Raw genomic sequence first — 20,893 nt, 5'->3', positions numbered from 1 at the left:
TACTTGTTCTGAATTTTCTTGTCCCAGATGAAGCTCCACAATTTTGGTCTTGATGTGACAACTATTCACTAACAGACAACAGAGTAACATCTGAATAATTGGTATTGTATCATTACCAACTGCTATATTTGGTGCACATTTTTGTTCTCTTTCTTACCAGCAATGAATTTTTTTGGCTTTATTTATGGACAGTCTGCCAAAGTCTCCTCTGCACTTCAAAAAGAGAAACATCGCTGGTATTAGGAACATCAAGTGAAACTGATGGGTTTTTTTAATGTTTTGTAGATATGCCCATATGTTTGGCATGTCTAAAAATGATCCAGCTGTGACAAGCCAACAGCTGATTAGTCTGAAAGATGCAACTGGTAGATCAGTTGATTTCAAAGAAGAACAACAACAGAGATGACCATATTTAAAACGCTACATATGCAACTGTTTACATTTTTTAAAATTAGGTATAGTAGAACTGATTCTAAAATTTAACAATGATTAAACTTACGCCACTTTATATTTCAATGGAACAGTAAATCAATATGTGATGGCCATAGCTCATAATTAAATAGTTCAGACATTTTTGCCTTGAAGATATCCTTCATAATTTCAAAACACTTAAAAGATATGAAGGGTTCTGAAAGCGGCTACAACTTCCTTCTCCTTCTCGTGTCTATTTTGCAAAGTTTCCAAGGATGCAATTTGAGGTAAACATTCTCCATTTAAAGTCTGCGGTAGAACTCTTTCCTCTTTCACCTCTTCATCTGATTGTCTTGCCGTGAAAGTCTTTGGTCTAGGAATCCTCTTAGCATATTCCAGCGCCTAAAAACATGAAAATTTGGGTAACTGATTAAGAGAAAACCTGACCAATGTTTGCAAGAAAATTTAGGTGTTTCTATGCTGGGTCAAATTAATAGTTCTCCTAATTCCTGATCTTGTTTCTGACAGTGTTCAATCCTAGATGCTTCAGTGGCGACTGCAAGAAACCTCTGCAGTGGGCAAAATAACCCACCTCAAGGAGATTTGCTTTCTGACACTTAGCACTGGAGGCCACCTTAAATACTGAAGCAGTGTTCTTTCTTTAAAAAAGTAAAAGCAATAGCGGTTTATTAAGTTTATAAACTTTTTTTTTTTCAGCCTCGTTAAGCTCTTGTCCTCAGTCATATCTTATAGCAGGGAGTTCTGCAGGTTAATATGACAAAGATGGAAACTGAGTGCTCCTATGAAAAATTCTAAGGAATCGATGTACTGAAAGGCCTAAAATGTTAAAACAAGTTTTGACATGAAGTCTAGGTAATAGTGTTAAATTCTCTGGAACCTAATTTAATATAATCCCTTGCCAAATTAATTTTTGTTAATTTCAAAGCTAACACAGTTCCGAACAAGAAAAGATTTCTGAACAATTGCGGATGGTGTTAGACATGCCAACCATTAACAGATAGCTGTTTCAGAGTAAAACAAAGAATTGCCTCTTGCAGAGTTCCCAGGGTTCTGTTATAATCATGCATATTCTATTGTGACTGGAAATTTCTTCACTAGTAACACCTGGTCTGCGCAGGACCCACATGTACTATACTGAGAATATGAACAGCAGCGTGAAATAAACCACCATTCCAATTCTTTTCTACTTCAGACACTCTGAATGTGTATATGCTGAAAAACTATACCGTGAAGCAGAGGGAAAAGAGGGCAGTAATGGAACACTGACGGGGACAGCGTATCTTGAAGAACTGTACTTCTTACACTGGCCGAGTGTTTCCTTTTATCATGCGCTTTTCCAGGTACGTATTTCTACAGCAGCATGTAGGTAAACTCGCATGTGTGAATGTGAGATGTAGGTAAAGACTATATTGTGCAAACAAGAAGTATGTAAGTTCTGTTTAACTGGGCTTAGGTTCTACTGCATGATAGGCTTAAATACCAAAATTAAAAAGAAAAACAGGAGTACTCAAGCTATTGTTCTAGGTCTGACATGTCTCACTGAAGGTGGGCAGGGCCATGCTGAAAGCAGATACCTGTAAGAATGTCAAATAGTACGGAATGATGTATGGAACCTGAAAGGCAGTCTTGCAGAGGGAATGGAAACAGTATTACAGAAATCCTGAAACTGAGAGAGCCCTGGTTTAACCTGGGACACTTTTTGGTGTCTGTGTTTCAGTCACATGTATTTGGAAACACCCATTACGTCTCCAGTGGAAGTTGCATTATCTCATGTTCTTGGTCAAAGAGTGTCTGGGAAGTCTTCTGAAGGAATCCAAAGCCCTTTTGACATCCAAAGAATGCAGTTTCATCTCTTTGTGGTTTATGTGAGGTTTGGAAATAAATGCAAGTAGCTGAGGAATTCAACTGATATTAAACTCCAGAACTTCTTTTCCTGAAGCATGCAGTTCTTATTTGTCACCTTGGAGAAATACCTGTTAGCATGCTTTTAGCACCAGGGAGGTGAGCTCCTGTAGAACTGATTGCATAAAATATATGCTATTCCCAGAGCTTTATTACTTCCTGCAATAGGGAAAAGGTGCTCCCTATGTTTGTTTGTGTATGCCACTGTCATGTAGTCAGTTGTTGCCCATTTGGGCTATTTTTGAAGGCCTTCAGTAAGGGCTGAAGTGATGTTGTGTGGGCTTGAAAAATAAGACCAATTACTGTAGCTATGCAACTGAAGTGAAAAGAGTTTGTGAGTGAGACTGACAGGCAGGTGGATAATAGACTAACAAGAGGGTATCTGTGGTCCATTAGAAGAGTGCACTCTGCAGTAGCGTGGCCTCTACCGCTGTTGCGAAGCAGAGCATGTGCTGCACTGGGTAATGTTCCTAGGGGGGGTCCCACTCTCCTTTATTCCCACCCTTTCCCCAGGAAAACACACTAGCTGTTTAAGCCAAGTTGAGTGGTGGTAGCTTGGATGGAGTACTGCTCTGTTTCCACTTGGTACACTCTCATGAAGAGCAAGGCAGATGAACGGGCTGAAGACTGCTGTTGGCAAAGAAGCCAGCAACTCTTGGCACACATCTACAGCCATAACAGAATAGAGGCACAGATCAGCACTTTCTAGGATCCCATGAGAGTAGAAGTCCTTAGAGTTGTTAAAAGGAAAATCAAAATGGAGACACTATTTTAGCCTACTGTGAGTTAAATTTATGCTTTTCTTTTTCTTTGTGCAAAGTCCAGAATCTCTCCCTGCATGCATTTTAAAGGGACTCTGTTCTTACCTTCTGTCTTGACACTGAAGATATGACCTGGGGTTTTGTAGGTAACCTCTGAATCGAAGCAATGCTTTTCATGTTGTGTTCCTTAATTTGCTTTGCATATTCCTTTTGTTGCTTTAACTTCTCTTTCTGACAAAAGGAAAAAAGTGTATGGTTCATTAAATGTCTCAGTGGATCCATCAATGAAACACTTTTTCCACGGAGTCTTCCATTTACGCCTCTGTTGCTGTTTAACCTGGCTATGCTATTGATCATTTGTCAGCAGAACACAACAGGAAATCCTGATGCACAGCTTTTTTAGTCACTCTTCGTTTTAAAGAGCTTTTTTTTGGACCGTATCGAGGATAGAGCTCAACAGAAATGCGACAGATGCATCTTTATTCTGAATGTTTCAATATATCTGTTCAGTTCTAAAATGGCTGTGCTAATTTCCCTCAGCTTTTGCAATGACTTTTAAAACCTCTGGACTTAACTTTTAAGGCCCTGAATGACATGCTTCGTTTACTTAACTGATATTCTGTGTCTTTATATTTCCAGCAATTCATTATGTTCAAATCCAGCAGTATGCTCCACCTTGCCCCTGTTATCACCCAATGCCAATTATTTCCTTTCAATGCAATGATACCCCAGTGGCATGCCAGGTTCCGGGAGTCTTATGATATTGTTAAAAACACCCAGAGTCCTGGGCTATGCACCACTCTGTCCATTCCAGTTTCAGATCTCTAATCTGTTTCATTTATGCCAAGGAGGAAGAAAATACAGGGACTCCTCAATGACTCCAAAAGGATGATCAGTTTATCTTTTTTCCTTCCTGCTGTCCTACAGTGTTTCTATAAAGAATGCTACATAAAGCACCTGTTGTCAGATTAGTAGGGTCTCAAAGCATGCAGGATGGAGTTTGCAGCACCTTAGATATACAGCTTGTACCAGACCCTCATTATCGGCGGAGAACAGGTCGAAGGATACCAATTGTTCAGATACTTGTTCTGAACAATCTGTCTCCATTTCAACAGGGTAATGCGCACCCAGCTATTTTCTTCTTGTGTTTACACAACTTCTTCTTTTACTTCCACAGTGAAGGTTAGGCAAACCTTCTACACTGGCAATGACAATACAACTCAGTCACACGAGTGTATAATTTACTGATGTGCAATTAGCCCTGTTGAATTCTGTGAACTACTCCCTGTTTCTAGAACTACAAAATCAGAGGGTTAAATTTATCCACAATACAGTTGTCTTTCCTTCTATTTGAATCTCCCCTTAGGATCTCAAGCTAGACCTAGAGTCAAGGACATAAAATACCAGACAAACATAAGTTGCTTCTCAGCAGTGGTTTCTTTGCCATTCTCCCCTGCCTAAATTCACTTTGCACAACTGAAAAGCAGATCATAGAATAGGGACTTGCTTACTCTCTCTTTGATTGCTTCATAGTCCGGTCCAAGGCCTCCAAGCTTCACAGTCAGATTTATGTAGGCTTTTGAGCTACATGGCTGAAAACCAAACAGCAGTGACAGATTTTCCTTTATATGATTTCATGGAGAGCATAATTAAAGCAAGTCTTGTAGCGGACACCCAAGATAAGAGCAGGATTTGACTTACAGTCTCAGTCTTACCTCTGGCATGTCTCATTTTAAGGATTGTAAGTGACGATAAAGATTGAGTTAACTGCACAAGTCAAATTACACTGTGCTTCCTTTGAATCTAGGCGGGTAATTGCCAGTCATCCAAATCACAAAGCAATACTTTCTCAGTCAAAAATGATCTTTTGTGAGCTTTATTTTTAAACAGTTTAAAGTGACCCATTTGATTATTATTAGAATGAAACTCCAAAGAAACTGTTATAAAAGAAGCAGATAAAAGTACCTGATTTTGGTGGTAAAAAATTAGGCAAATGGTATTAGTAATAGTAACCTTTCTTTGTTCTCAAAACTGCAATGGAAAATTGTTCACAGACAGTTGAAAAATACATGCCTTGCAGCACAGCAAAAGCTTTACAAGTGCATAGGGAAGACAGAAGATGAGTGATGGGCGATGCCATTTCAATACTTAATGACATTATTACAAAGACCCGAATACTTCCAGAATCTTTTTAATCTCTTTCAAGAACACTAGATTAACTTTTAGAAGTGGACTATGTTTTAAAAACTTGTCAGTGGAAGCTCATTATGACCAGCTCTGTAGTAATTTCAATCACAGAGTAATGCAGAAACACCAAGGAATTTCTGTATGCAAATAAAATGGGCATTTCTTCAAAGGGCATGTTCAAGTTAAACTCAACTGCAGAGAAACTAGCTCTATGGACTGAATTTTCTATTTGATGTTTCTTTGTGTCAGTTATCCCTATTCTTTTGTAATACACGTACACCTAACTTTTAATTTAAGGTACTGTGAAGAATTAATCATTTAGCTGTCTACAACAAAATCAGGGTTTTCTCACTTCATGCAATGAGTATGACTGCATTTGTTTATTTGGAAAAGATGGATTTTTTTGTGAGACATAAACAGTCTTATTCTCTGTGGCATTCCTCACATATGAAGCGTGAGAAAGCTACTGAAAATACAGGACAGAAACAATGGTTTGAACTCAGGGGAACAGAAAGGGAAGGAAATCTGCCCTTCAGTTACTATCATAATCCAGCTAATTCTTCTTAGAGGCATTCAAGCAGCAATACACAAACTGCCTCATAGATGAAACACATGAGTAATTATTCCAGCTTAGTTTGTCTGCCCTGAGACTTGGCGCTAACTTCTTAAACATTTAATTTGTCATGGACACACAGGGATATCTCTATGCTGTTCCATGCATCTGTGTTAACTGGTTACAGTAGGAAACTGGACACACAGAAAAGACAAAAAGAACCAAGTTTTAATAAGGACCAAAATGGGATCATCAGGAGACTTGTAATAATGTTTATGCCGTTAGCTGTACAAATCCTCTAAGTTTGTTGTTGTTCAGTTTGATTCCCTTGGAAACCAAGAGATTTGAGTTGGATAGCAAATGAGCGTGACCAGGATAATGGTTTGCTCAGATCTGAGGCTTGGCTACCTGCTGCTTTATACAAATAGCTTTATTCTAAATCATTTTAGCACTGGATAACTTAAAGGACAAACACTGCTCTGTGTGTTCTTAGAGCTAATCAAGACTGAAAGTGACATAGGGAGAGGTGGTGGTGAACTGCCTTGCTCTTTAGACTAAAATGATTTTAGTGTCTGTTTCCACCTTTGTTCTTTGGTTCTTAATGCTCTGGGCAAGTCAGTGTGTGTCAGTGCGCTCTCTGCAACAATGAAATATTTCTCAGCCCCCATTCCCCGTTTTGGTTTTTTTTTTTTTTTTGTGAAGATCTTTGGATTATTAAGAAAAAAAATATTAATCAGAGGGGGAAATAGAAATGTAAAACCACCCAATCCACATCTATTTGCTTACCTTCTTGCTGACTTTAGGCTGTTTTTGCTTTTCCTTTTGCATGAGATAACCTTCTGAGTTGCTTCGGCTTATTTTCACTTGATTTTCTTCACCGCTCTCTGGATCTACCTCTGAACCCCTTTCTACCTGGGGGATTGTAGGTGGAAGTAGGCTGAATGACTGCCTATCAGCTAAGTGAGCTTCTGTCAAATGAGTGATCTCTTGGTGATGTCGCTTCATCGTTTGTGTAAATTGGGAGGTTGTACAAGGGGCTGTTGGTGCACTGTGAACAGAAGATTGAGAAGGCCTCAAAAAAGAAAGAGGAGGAAAAATAAGAATCTTTATTTGTATACAGCAGACAGCTCAACAAGCAATCTGTATATGGAATGATCCTTGCTCACAGAATATACTGGGAACATGAAGACGGGAAGATGGGTATTTCACAATGACTGACTTTTCTTGCACCCAAGTTATGGAAACTGTTTAAAATAAAGGGAAAAATTATAGATGGGGAAACTTTCAGCCAATGAAAACTGCCTTTAAATGGCTTTGGATCAGGCCTGCTGAGTACTGAAAGAATTAATTGTCTATGTGAAATAAAACCTTCATTTTTATCAGGGAGGGTGAAATTCTACATAACTAAGGATTTTCATGCCCTTCCCCATGTGTAGCAAGCCAGAACTGGCACTGGAATGACTCTGGATATTCACCCTGCAAGGCAAATTTTTATATAAGTCCATGCAGCTAGCAGTAGACTTAGTTTATGTACAGTGCTCTTTGCTATCTATTTTTTAAACTTCACCTTCTAGCCTCTCAGAAGGAAACTTTCAGTTGTGGAAAATTCTATGTGCAAGAGAGCCTGGAGTACAGAACCATCCTTTTCCAATACCATATTTAAAAATCAATAGTTATAATGGATCTTAAGTTAGTAGTAATCTATAGTGGCAGGTTTGCAGCAAAATAACTTTATACTTTGGACTTTTAAACCTTTTCTTGTCCATTTCTATTTTTTCTGAGTATCACAGTGTTATGATAATACTGCTTCAACACTTATATCCTTACCATAGACTACTGATAGCATAGTTCTGATACCTTTTATCCGCACAAATGTGTCTTTTGCAATCCTGAAGTGATACTTGATCCTCCACCAATTCTTGAAAATCAGCATTAAAAGTAGATGAAATATTCCTCTGATTTGGATGTGCTTGACCATTGGTACTGTTATCTCTTGCAAGAAGCTGCATAGTGACGTGGTTGTTCTCCTTGCTGGTATATGCTGGAGATATAACCTCTGTTGGGTTAAATTTATGTAATGTTGGATGAAAACGATAGGTAGAACTGGTAAAATCCTGATTAACAAAATGTCCTGAATTTGGGAAATTGTTTAAGCAAGTATCTGAATTTGCTGCTGTATTAGTGTCAGGGCCAACAGAAGGACTTGGATACAGCCATTTCTGCAGTGTGCTGCTGTTGTCTTGCTCCACTGTCTGCATGGGAGCAGTCTGAAATGCTGGTATTTGGTGGTGCCTGTGGTGCCAAGACTTTGGTTCTGCTGGTCTTCCTGGGGGTTGTTGGCTATAATTCCTTGGGAAAGCTCTCCCTTCTAGACTCTGGTTGGATTTTATTTTATTTCTCCGGGAGGACTTATTTTGGTGATCCTAAAACAAGTTATCAAAAGGGGGAGTGAATTTCAGCAGTTGCTATTTTACATGTTCATTAAGATCAACAATATACAAGTGTATGGGTAAGTTTGCCTGTCACAATGACTTTCATGTAGCTATTCCTTAGAATTCTACAAATTAACTGATATTTTGAATAGATTACATCATGTTCTATGATTCTAATTCAGGACAACATTCTTATTTTAGACAGCCCTCAAATAGCTGTGCAGGTTACAATGAAACTGAGTTCTGAACATGTACTGAACTTTGAGCATGTGTTGATGTGGTGCCTTGAACAGGCCTGGACAGGCTGGAGTGCACAATCATCTGTCCCTTTAAAAATCAGGGATGTATGGAGCCAGCCACCCCTGTTTAATGTACACCCACAACTAGAAAAGGGTTATAGCAATGTTTTATGCCGTTGAATGAATATCGCGATGGAAATTAGTTTTAAAAGTGAGCTCTTAGCAGAGAGTGAAGTGTAAAAGGAAAAGCATCTGTGTCCTGAAGTCTAGTATGGTATGGAGAACAGTATTCCTTTGTGGCATTTGTAAGGCTTTGGGTTTGGGGTTTTTGAATCAACAAAATATGTCCTGATAGAAGGGCCCTAAAAGAGATTTAGGTATGGTATTTGTCCTTCACGACTATGATAACAGTTCTTTAACGTAATGATAATGAGTTAGGCCAGTTTGCACAAGTTTGATTAGACCCATCAAAATCACTCCGTGCTGCTTGTATCTAACCCTGACGCAGTAAATTATGCTCATGGCTAGACCAGGTGATGGCCTGGCTAGACTTAATCCAAAATTAAAATATGTAGGAACCCGTAGTCAAGAACAGAAGCACAGATGCTAGTCAGGTGCTGCACAGACAACGCTTAATGCTGCATCAAAACTTTGCTTAATGGCCTGAGACAAATTCTGAAGCAGAACACTATAAAAATGGTTCCTTACAGATGCAGACCGTATCTAAGAAATGATGCTGTGGTAAATACGGAATGAGGGAGTTTTATCTGAATGAGGCGCAAAAACAGGTGCCCTTAAACGCACAGGACTACTTGTTTCTAATCCTGTAGACAAGTGGTAGCTCACTGTCAACCATCTGGGAAAAATGTTTCAAAAATCAAATCCGTTCTTGGGTTTTTTCCTCTAATGAAAGTAAACTGTACTAAATTTCAGGAAAAGATGGCTAGGTCCACACTATTAGACTGGTCCACAGTAGAAACAGACTGTTGTCAATGATTTAAATGATTTAATTTCTAAACCAAGCACTTCTCCCTGCCCTGTATCCTGCAAAACATTATCCAAGTGATAAGAAACAATTTAAGAATTTAAGCACACCAGGACTACTGTCTTGAGCTAAACTGACGTACTCTATATCTGGAGTTTATTTAAGATTTATCACTTTGCAATTACAGCATCAGCTGTTGCCCATTCTGAGGAAAGACATAGCTTTCCTTCTAGGGAATATACAAATCCATTCTCAGTCCATTTAATCTTTGTCAGTGCTAAAATCCTCCATTTCATCCTCCTGTCTCGCTAGGGTTCTTTTGTTAGCAACACTTGCAATCACTACATAGCATATGCACTCAGAATAACTACTTAATGGTACGTATTAAATCCACATATAGAGCAGAATGTTTTGGCGAAAGCTTTAGCACTGGGGAATCCTGACTCCTGGTGCCAAGATGATGATTTGTTAGCTCGACCTCTGCTGTAACGATTAATGTTCTGGCATACTGTGCCACTGGTGGAAAGCATGAACTGCTGCCAAACTGGGACCAGGCCAATGTTTTCCCATTTAAATGGAATGAGTAGCCCTGTAAAATACCTCCTTCATTCTGAAATTTCATATATAAAGCACATCTCTCACAATGAACAGCAGCATAAAATCTTGTTTGTCCTTTACAGAAGTGCAGCTTCCAGTCTTAAGTGAACAGTGGGGAATTTAAACAGTCTGCCTGAATTACTTCAAATACTTGTAATACAAAGAGAGTAACTAGGTTTGCCAATAATAATTCCAGTTGGCTTGAAGTTCTGGTTCTGAACTTCTTGGGTTTTCAGCAGTGATGACAACCTGGTCTCTTTTATTGCTTCAAAGACTATCCCACTGCATTAGTTTGAAAGACCAGCATAAAACAGATCTATAGACTTATGTGCATGGAGGAGGTCAGTGCAACTTTTTCTCCTTGTAACATTTTCTGGTTTATGGTAACCCCTTGATGTTCACGGGGATTTTAGGGGACAAGTAATGCAACAGTAGTTAAGTTCTAGCTCAGAATCCTCATGAACCATCAAACAACGATGTACTAGTATGTGCTTTTACATTATTATCAACCAAATAATGTTCTAAATAGATAAGAGTCGTTGAGCTCAGAATTTCTTGGGATTTGGGATCTATTTTGATTTAAAACCATTCAGTATATAAAGCAGCATATGCATTAAATTTTGATGATTATCTACAGATATATATCTAAGACTTTATTGTCAGTAATTGGTACTTTAAAAGTAATGAGGTTACACCTTTGAATATTCAAACTTCCATGCTTTTAAATATATGTTTCAATTATTACATTCTGTCAAAAAGAAACCTTGAGCTGCTGTGCTTTCAGATACCATTTGTCTTCAGGCTCCATTTTCACAGTCTGAACTGGTTCCTCATTAACAGTTTTAGGACTTGTAACATAAAACCCAAGAATGTTTATGGCCACAGCCCAACCAGAGGGAAGGTTTTAAAAATCTTGGGGAAAGAACGAGAAATAATTTGCCTCCTATTAAAGCTAAAATGCTAAAGTTAGGCATTATATAATAGATAACAAGAAAGGCTAAAAAAGAAAATGAAAAGGAAGCAAAAAACCCATTAACAGTGGTGAGGTAGTAGAGAGTATTCCTTCTACTTTTAAGAAGAGAGGAAAAGAAAACTGCAGGAAGTATGCAGCACAGAAAGCTACTTGTAACTCTCAACTGTCTGGGCTTTGCCATTTATGTGAGATCCAGTGGACGTACCTCATAACAGAAAAGCAACTAGGCAATCATCATTGTCCAAGCAATCAGCCAGTATACCAAGATATTGATGGATGACACACACCATAGCAAGGTCTTGAACAATAGAGTCATGCAGAAAAAGATGGCAAAATATAGTAATGTTGGTAGAAAAGTACAAGGAGTAGCTGCAGAAATAAAACATCTAATACACGTAGCTTGGCAACAATATCAAACAGCTTGTGCCAAATAGCAAGCCCACAAACAAGAACATCTTCACGTGGCCACAGTTGTGGTAGCATGATGGCTGGAAATAAAATTTCAGCAATTTGTTGAGGGTGGCTGCTGGCACTACAGATTTTGAAGCCAAGGGATAGTCTGATAAATATGGCAATAATGAAAATTTTTCTTGAAAGAATGAAACTTTTTTTCTCAATCTATAAAACTTCATGAAAACCAATGCTTTTTCATTTTTTATTTATACTTGTGTTGTCCCAAACTATCCTGCTAAGTACTAGGGCAGATGTGACCTCAATTAAGTGTGCAGTTAGGCAGTCTCACCGTAAAGAAACTACAGCTAACTATGTGCTGGACTCATGCTTGTGGCAGAAGTACCTATGCACCGCTGCAGAGTGACACTGGCTAACACAGAAGAACTTGCACTGAGAACATATTTGTGACCAAGAAAATTATTAACTGAAAGTCATAATGGTCAAATCGGTGTGAAGGAAGTGTTAAATCCTTCTGGGGAGCTGAGCCTCTCATCTTTGGGAGTGAGAGATTAGGCCAACTAGGAAAAGGTAGGTAGGGTCTATTGCTGAGTTTTCAGGTGATCTCATTGCTCCAAATGGCGGTGCAGATTCTATTAGTTGTGACTAGAAAAGTTCACAAATTAGAAGTTACCACTCAGGTTTCCTGAACTGTGGATAGATACAGATTTGCAGTCAGTAAGATGTTTTTGGTGGAACCAACTGACTCACTGTATTGATAGTTTACTGGGCAGGTAAAGCATACTTCTACATTATCTCTTTGAAAGAGGAACAGGACACAACCTCTGCCAGCATTTTTTGTGAACTATTCTATTAATACCAATCAAATTGAGAAAATGATCAAATGAAATTGCATTTTGAGCATCATAAGCTGTGTAATGCCTATTCTGTTAAATTGAGGCCCATAATTGCTTCTCTACTGAAAAGATACAACAAAGACAGCAATCATGGCATGTCATTATCCCAGACTAGAAAACCGGCCTTTGCAGTGAGGACTTCAAAGGCTTGTGGTTCTCGAATTGCATTTGGCTGCTATTGTTGAAGCGCAGGCAATCTTGATTAGGTGTTTACACTGAGGTAAGGCGCAGTGCACAGAGAGTCTGAGTGCCTTGGTCTAGAGCCATTAAAAAATTGTACATTATGTTCCTTGCTTTGAAGTAAGGGGCTTGTAGGTAGGAAAGCAACTCACATTGAGTACAGCTGAGCTAGATTGGGCCACTACTCTCTCTTTCTCCCTCTCTCTCTCTCAAAGAAACTCATCATAAGGTTCTTAAAGAATCAGGCAACACTGCAAAGAACTTGATGCTTTATAAAATGCTGTATAAATTAGTAAATATACAGATCAACACACGTTTATGGTATGTTTTGGTACATACAGTCTGCTGTCTGTATGCACAAATATAACAGCTGTAAATATTGCAAGGATGAGGCTGCAAATATTTTACCTATTGTTATGACAGTTAAAAAAAGCTGTACGCAAAGTACTTAGTTCAATGTAAACACTATTTCGCTACCATGGTACCTGACAGCCAACAGTGATCATATCAATAAAAACAGCTTCAATATCCTGCAAAGCTCAAAATAATCCAGTTTAGGAAAAAACAGTATTCAGAACATGTTTGATCACTCCAGCAGAAGACGTGTGGCTCATTTGCTTCTTCGCATACTTGGTGGTTTTGCAGGTTTGGTACAGTTTTCCAGGTGAGGTGACCAAAGTTGGCTCATGGGCCAGCTCTGATAAACAAAATGCCTCTGTCAGGCCGCCTTTTACGCCCTCCAATAAGATGGAGCAATGGATGTCTCGATTAAGAACACGAGAGGTAAGTACTTCTTCCTATGTCTATCCGCAGCAAATACAAAGCTAGCTGACAGTAGGTGGTGATGCTGTTGCAGCTCTATCAACTTGTCGAGATAAAACCCACACCTTTCTATGCGCAAGCTGCCTGGCTCCTGCTATGTCACAGCTCTGCTCTCCCCATGGCTACGTCAGCAAGGTAATCTTACAACATAGACCTGATATTAAGAGATTTTTTTTTTTTCTATTACATATCTTTGAATAGTGTCTACACAATGACACACACACGTCTGTGGGGCTGGATGGGATCCACCCAAGGGTACTGAGGGAGCTGGCGGAAGTGCTCACCAAGCCACTTTCCATCATGTATCAGCAGTCCTGGCTAACTGGGGAGGTCCCAGTTGACTGGAAGTTAGCAAATGTGATACCCATCTACAAGAAGGGCCAGAAGGAGGGTCCGGGGAACTACAGGCCTGTCAGTCTGACCTCGGTGGCAGAGAAGGTTGTGGAGCAGATCATCTTGAGTGCCATCATGTGGCATGTACAGGACAACCAGGTGATCAGGCCCAGTCAGCATGGGTTTATGAAAGGCAGGTCCTACTTGACTAACTTGATCTCCTTCTATGACAAGGTGACCCGCTTAGTGGATGAGGGAAAAGCTGTGGATGTTGTCTACCTAGACTTCAGTAAAGCCTTTGGCACTGTTTCCCACAGCATACTCCTGGAGAGTATGGCTGCTCATGGCTTGGACGGGCGTACTCTTCGCCAGGTAAAAAAATGGCTGGATGGCCAGGCCCAAAGAGTTGTGGTGAATGGATTTAAATCCAGTTGGTGGTTGGTCACAAGTGGTGTTCCCCCGGGCTCAGTATTGGGGCCAGTTCTGTTTAATATCTTTATCCATGATCTGGACAAGGGGATTGTGTGCACCCTCAGTAAGTTTGCACCAAGTGGGGTGGGAGTGTTGAGCTGCTTCAGGGTAGGAAGGCTCTTTAGAGGGATCTGGACAGGCTGGATCCATGGGCCAAGCCCAATTGTATGAGGTTCAACAAGGCCAAGTGCTGGGTCTTGTACCTGGGTCACAACAACCCCATGCAACGCTCCAGGCTTGGGGATGAGTGGCTGGAAAGCTGCCCAGCAGAAAAGGACCTGGGGGTGTTGGTCGACAGCCGGCTGAATATGAGCCAGCAGTGTGCCCAGGTGGCCAAGAAGGCCAACGGCATCCTGGCCTGTATCAGAAACAGTGTGGTCAGCAGAACGAGGGAAGTGATTGTACCCTTGTACTCAGCACTGGTGAGGCCACACCTCGAATCCTGTGTTCAGTTTTGGGCCCCTCACTACAAGAAGGACATTGAGGTGCTGGAGTGCGTCCAAGAGAAGGGCGACGGAGCTGGTGAGGGGTCTGGAACACAAGTCTGATGAGGAGCGGCTGAGGGAACTGGGGCTGTTCAGTTTGGAGAAAAAGAGGTTGAGGGGAGACCTTATTGCTCTCTACAACTACCTGAAAGGGGGTTGTGGGGAGGTGGGTGTCAGTCTCTTCTCCCAAGTAACAAGTGATAGGACAAGAGGAAACAGCCTCAAGTTGCGCCAGGGGAGATTTAGATTGGATATTAGGAAAAATGTTTCCACCAAAAGGGTTGTCAGGCATTGGAACAGGCTGCCCAGGGAAGCAGTTGAGTCGCCATCCCTGGAGGTATTTAAAAGAAGTGTAGATGTGGTGCTTAGGGACATGGTTTAGTGGCAGACTTGGCAGTGCTAGGTTAATGGTTGGACTTGATGATCTTAAAGGTCTTCTCCAACCTAAGCGATTCTGTGATTCTATGCTTCTATGAAGTCCTGATCCCTGGCTCCAATACTTACATATGAAACATTTTCAGAATTCCCCAAATAGTAAACATAATCATATCAACACAGCTTTAATTAGCATCAATCTACACTAATTATTTTTACCATCAACCAAATTATAACTGAAAAAAATAAGTGCTCTTAATAGCTCTGCTAGAAAAAAGCTTGTCCACCATTACACTCATTGTAATGTAGTCAGCAGATGCCCTCTAGTGTTGTGTCAACTGTTCATTAGTTTGGAAAATGTGTCACTTGAAGCAGAAAGTCTCAGTAGTTTTGCAAGTTAAGAATTTTCTATGCTACAACTCGTGGAGTGATTCAATGACTCCCACCTTCCCATTATGCATAATAAGTAGCAAGTAAAAGCAACAAACTCATGCATAATAGTTCATTAGGAACTGTAATTACATTTCCACTTAATCCTTAATACAAGTTGTCTGACATTTCACAGTCAATCATAAGAAAGCTAGGCCCTTCAAATCCAAGTACTGTACATGAATAGTATCTGCTGACTGATTGCAAATATAAGGTTTGGTCTGTCTGAGAAAGCAAGTAGGGGGAAACGGTTGTCTGACCACCCAAATCTGACATATTTTTCTTGGATATTCCTACATGTGTGGCCCTAAATGACAGTGATAAGCAAAAGCATGCATGGCCCTTGAAAGCAGTGTGACCACAATATGTTTTCTCATTCTCAAACTCAATTGTAACTTCACATACACTTTTTTGTTACAACCAATGCAGGTGGAAAAACACTAATCCTGCTTTTTAAGCCAAATGGTGACATCAAGGTTTCCTACTGCAGTTAAAAAATTGTGAGTGTTCTGCTATTAGAAGCAATTTGCATTTGCTGCATTGAGCAAAACTGGGAATATGCTATTAGCAGAGATAATAATTACCAAATTCATCTTGGCCAAGCAGAGAAATATCGGAGGCAGCAAAAAAAGAACCACTGATTAAGGTGCACCGGAGATCCCCTAGGAAAGAAGACAGCATTTCTTTTGCATCGAGATTAAGAACTAGTGAGAAATCACCTCTGTGAACATACAGATATGCTTCATGGCCAAGAATATGCATAGCTTAACCAGGCTTGTAACAAGGTCATCACTGGGGTTGTGAGTAACTGAGGACTTGTCAATTATTCCATAAAGGGTGAACAAGATTCTCACTGGAAATCGTAAGTATCAGTTGCATGATAGATTGTAAATCTGCTTACCTGCTTGGCAAACCTGATCATGCAGCTATTCCATTTTAACACTAGACAGTCCTCAGTTTATACCAATTAGAAAAGATATAAAAGTTACCTACCAGCTCTTGGAGAACAACTTCTTGCTTTTTACTGTGTAATTGAAGATAGGAATTTATCTTCTCTGAATGTAATCCTAAAGTCCGTTTATTTTTTTCCACAAAGTCTTTTTTTGCTTTTTGTGGTCTATCTTCCTGAATACGAAGAGAAAGAGCATTGCCATATCTACTGGGACTACCTTTGAAATGACAGACATCTGCAGAGTCCTTCCCTTTGGTATGTAGGCTAAGATGTTCATTGCTGACAATGGCTTTTGGTTCATGAAAGCTTAGTAATTCTGTACCAAACTCTGAGAATGAATCTTGTGACTTTTCCTCCTGTTGATTCTTTTCTTCTGGAGAGCCATTGGAATGAAGGTAAAATGAATCTTGTGAAAAGTCCCCACTGCTTCCTCCAGCAACTTGACGTGCTTTTTCTGCCTCAGAAAACTCTGCTACCTTTTTTGTCTTCTTCCAGTTAGGATTGTATCTTAGGCTGAAATATTTGTCCACAGACTGCTGTTTCCTATTTAAAAAAGAAACACAAAATTATTTAGGTATAAATTGTATAAATTCTACATTATTTCAGTGTGCAATTTGAGCCAACAAATGTCCTGCAAATATGGTCAACTGAATTATTTCAGTGTATACAGTATGGCCATTTGTGGGATTGGGATCAGAACAGTTTTATCAATCATTTTTTTAGCAGAAAACTTAGGCAGGACCTCCTCTTCAGTTTTAATTTTTACTATCAGTTAACAATAAATTGGGCTAACATTCAGATCACAGTAGAATACAGTCTTTATCCTAAATTTAGCATAGAAATAATAAGTACTAGTAGAATCAACTAAAAGATGAAATTATTATAACATACTGCTTCTGTTGTTTCCTTTAAAATTATGTAGCCTACAAAAGACAGTATGTGTTGCTTATACTTTAAAGACTCTGCTGTGTAAAGAAGAGTGATATTCCTGGCAAAATCCCTCTCTCAAATGTCAGTAGAACTGACTGAGCAAGAACAGCTTACAGCTCTGTATTTTTATTATCTCTTCTCATTCCTATGAAACATCATTATATTTCAATAAAAAACTCTCTATAAAAGACTTAAAGTAAATTCTCATTAAAAAACAGGCTGTAATTGAGATAAAAGTAGAAAAAACATAAATCAGAAAGGTTTGTGGGTTTGGCTTTTCTTTTTTCTTTTAACAAGTGTCCAAATCGTCGCTCTAAACTACATTTGTCATAAAGCAACCAAAGATGGTCTGCCTTAAAAAAGCCACAATTGATTCTGTTTAGGATTTATGGTCTGATCCAACAGGAGGAAAACCAACTGCAGGAGCCGAACATATACAAATGGGCTTCCAGGAGACGTGCAGGCAGTGGCAGGAGTAAGGAGCTTGGGAAAAAAAAGCTTTTAACACTGTTTTTTCTTAACTGGACCTGCAGTATAGTCCTGGCTTCTTGGACACTGAAAAATGGTGAGCCTTTCAAAGTGACATTTATAGGCACTGAAACCTGGTTGACCCTTCAGCCCCTATTAAAAGAAATGTACTGATCTGCTGGATTCTCCAAACTGTGGCATGGTTAATTATATTAAGATTTCCATAAATCCTTTATTCATCCTTTCTAAATTAGTTACACACCTATGCCTATATTTCAAGTGGCTCCTAATAATAAAATAATCTATTTCTCTAGCAATCCTTTTCATTTTAGGTAAGCATTGGTGCCATGGTATCCTGTATACTAGAGATTAGATGATTTACACCGGTGAAAACATTATTATTCCTAGTTGTCATACACCACAGGTAAACAGAAATAGGTGACCATATTTTGAAATGAGTACAGAAATATGTGATATAATTGCAATGATTCAAATAACAGAGTATAATGCTAAAGAGTTCTGTTGTGCTGAAATGTGTGCACAGCAGCTCAATTGTATTATGCAGGCCAGGTCACCGCATGGGAACAAAATGAGTGTGAAGAGCTCCTTCATCTCTAATCATCTGCAGACAAAAAGTGCACCTTTTATTCCTCCCCCCAACTTGATATAAAGGTTAGATGGACTCTGTACTCATCAACAAAAGTGTTGTATGTAGACAACAGATGCAGCATTTCCTCTTCAAATTCCGAGGTTAGTAATGGATGTAGAGAGGGGGTTTCATATGTATATGCTGTGATATTTGCTCCGGTTAATGGACTGTATTTGAGTACTTACCAGGCTAAGTTCAAACAAAATAAAATCAAATTTCCATTTAATGAAGAGCCTCACATTCAGCACAGTATTCAGTCAAAAAAATTACTAAAAATTAGAGCATGTTTCTAGTACAATTAACATCATTTGCACTCACAATAAAATATTCAATAACTGGCCATTTTGCCTGTTGAGGAGGTGAATAAAAGCATGCTATTAATCATTTAGCCTTCATTTGTTTGCCATTTTATTTTAAGTAGACAATTAAATTGAAACTGCACATTATTATTACTTCAGGTTTAATTTAACCCCTTTAAACTTGAGAATTATTCCCAATTTATACAGTGTTAAACCTTTTATGCATGTGACAGCAAATTAAATTTTATTTTATGTATCAAGTTAACACTTTCTAAAGGATGTTTAAAGCTGACAGTAACCCTGGAAATTTTAGTTTTAGATTTATACAGCTATAAGGACAAAACTGCATTTATTCAGCCCACCAATTTTTGCCTGTACGTTTTCTTACAGGAAGTGGCCTGGTTTCCTCAGCACAGGTCTTCCTGTAAGGAACAAAAAAAGGATGTGTTTGTACTGGTCCTTGTTTTCTTTCCGGTCCTTTTTCACAGCCCAGCTCCAGAAAATCTCTAGCCCATGATCTCAGAGCTGCTGCACCATCTGAAGGTCTGACAGTTACATGGCAATGGCTGCCTATTTGAGGTGGTAGCCAGCACGTACTGGTACCCTTACCTTCCGTTACCATCATTCTTTTGTATTCCATTTGTGTATCGATTTGTGTTGTACTCAGCTCCTTCTTGTTCTTTTAAACTCATCTCCTCCAAGCTATCTTCCTCTAAGCTGTCAATCTCCAACTCATCAGAATACAGTCCTACCAGCTCTTCATTTTCACGAATCCGCTGCTGGAGTTCTAACTGATACCGTCTCTCCTGAACAAGGCTTTCAAAGTCCTGCTCTTGGGAGTTGTGTGGACTTGAGGGAAAGCCCCCTTTGCTTACAGCCAGCCTTTTCCAATTCGCAGGGTGGAAATCTCTTTGCATGACTATGCTTTGGGGAAAATCTTTTTTACTCATGTTGCAAGTGTGTGGAGAAGAAATTGAAATATACTTCGTATCTGAAGAATTCATTCCGTGTTTTGCACTGATGGTGTATGCCAGCCCTGTATTTGGAAAATGTGAGAGCAAACATAAAAAGGTTTTTCACTCTATGATAATATTTGTTAAAAGCTGGAATTGTGGGTAGTATCATTGGCTTGGGCTCAGAATTTGATCTTCTGTAGTTAAAACAATTCTTTACTCTCATCCATTACATTGATTTTCCTTTAAGCAGTTAATATCAAGGTCCTTATACCGCAAATGCATTTACTATGCATATTTACTATGAAATCTACCTTACACTGAAATATTAGCGGTAACAAAGCTAATTGTGTATAAACAGCTTGTGAAAAAGAAAATGAAGCTACCACAAAGCAACAAAACTTTATCTGTTAACTTCTGAGAGGTAAAAGAAATTTTATGTTCTCTTTATTCAACTTTATACCATCTTGACAAGTAAGTTATTAGCAAGAAAGTGTATGTGACAGAGAAGAACACAGTGAAAAGAACTGGAACACTTCCTAAATTAGGAAGACAGTTTCTTTTCATTTGATTGCATTTAAGCGTTCCGAAGTCATTTGCACCACCAGATACTTACAAGACAAAGTGTCTGGGGGGAAGGAAAAAGACAGTGTTTTGAGAAGAAACCTACATTAGTCAGTTACAGTGTATACAGGGTGAACTATCACTTTAAAGGTACACAGTCAGTTTCCCTTTAGTGTGTGGGCGCCTGTTAAGATATGGAAATGCAAAATATAATTTCTCATTTTTCAGGGTTAGCCCTGCGTGTCACACGCGGGTTTACCCTCCGGGAGGCCTCCTCCACCTGGGCGGACGCCTGGCAACACTGCTCCCGCCGCCGATCGCTGCCGGGAGGCGGCCCGCAGCGCGGCGAGCAACGCCCGGCACCGGCAGCGAAGCTGTCGCTGGAAACGGCCTCCCCGTGAGCAGCCTCCGCAGCGCGTCCAGCGGACGGGGGTGAGGCCTTGCCTGTAACCCCCGCCCCAGGCGGCTCTCTCCCGGCCGGGAGGCACGCCGTCAGCCCCCCTGAGAAAAGCCAGGCCAGGCGGGCGTCCCCCCGGAGGCCTCGCCCCCAAATCCCTTCACCCCGAGCCCCCTCACCGCAGTCCCCTCACCCTCAGAGAGACCTCACGGGTCACA

At 39.8% G+C, this 20,893-nt stretch overlaps 1 protein-coding gene across 1 annotated transcript; it reads right to left on the bottom strand.

Annotated features, from left to right (window-relative positions):
• Positions 1 to 609: 609 nt before the first annotated feature.
• On the bottom strand, positions 610 to 19,765 carry JHY (junctional cadherin complex regulator). Its single transcript, XM_059829562.1, has 9 exons — positions 19,371 to 19,765; positions 16,457 to 16,958; positions 13,026 to 13,078; positions 10,852 to 10,936; positions 7,693 to 8,258; positions 6,622 to 6,883; positions 4,607 to 4,687; positions 3,201 to 3,326; positions 610 to 813 (listed from the first exon to the last, which is right to left on the bottom strand). Exons 1-9 carry the CDS (start codon positions 19,763 to 19,765, stop codon positions 610 to 612), a joined length of 2,274 nt encoding a protein of 757 aa, XP_059685545.1.
• Between the last annotated feature and the right edge of the window lie 1,128 nt (positions 19,766 to 20,893).

Source organism: Gavia stellata, chromosome 26, assembly GCF_030936135.1.
Source record: "Gavia stellata isolate bGavSte3 chromosome 26, bGavSte3.hap2, whole genome shotgun sequence".
NCBI classification, from domain to species: domain Eukaryota; kingdom Metazoa; phylum Chordata; class Aves; order Gaviiformes; family Gaviidae; genus Gavia; species Gavia stellata.
This window is presented reverse-complemented; position numbering and strand designations above follow the sequence as displayed.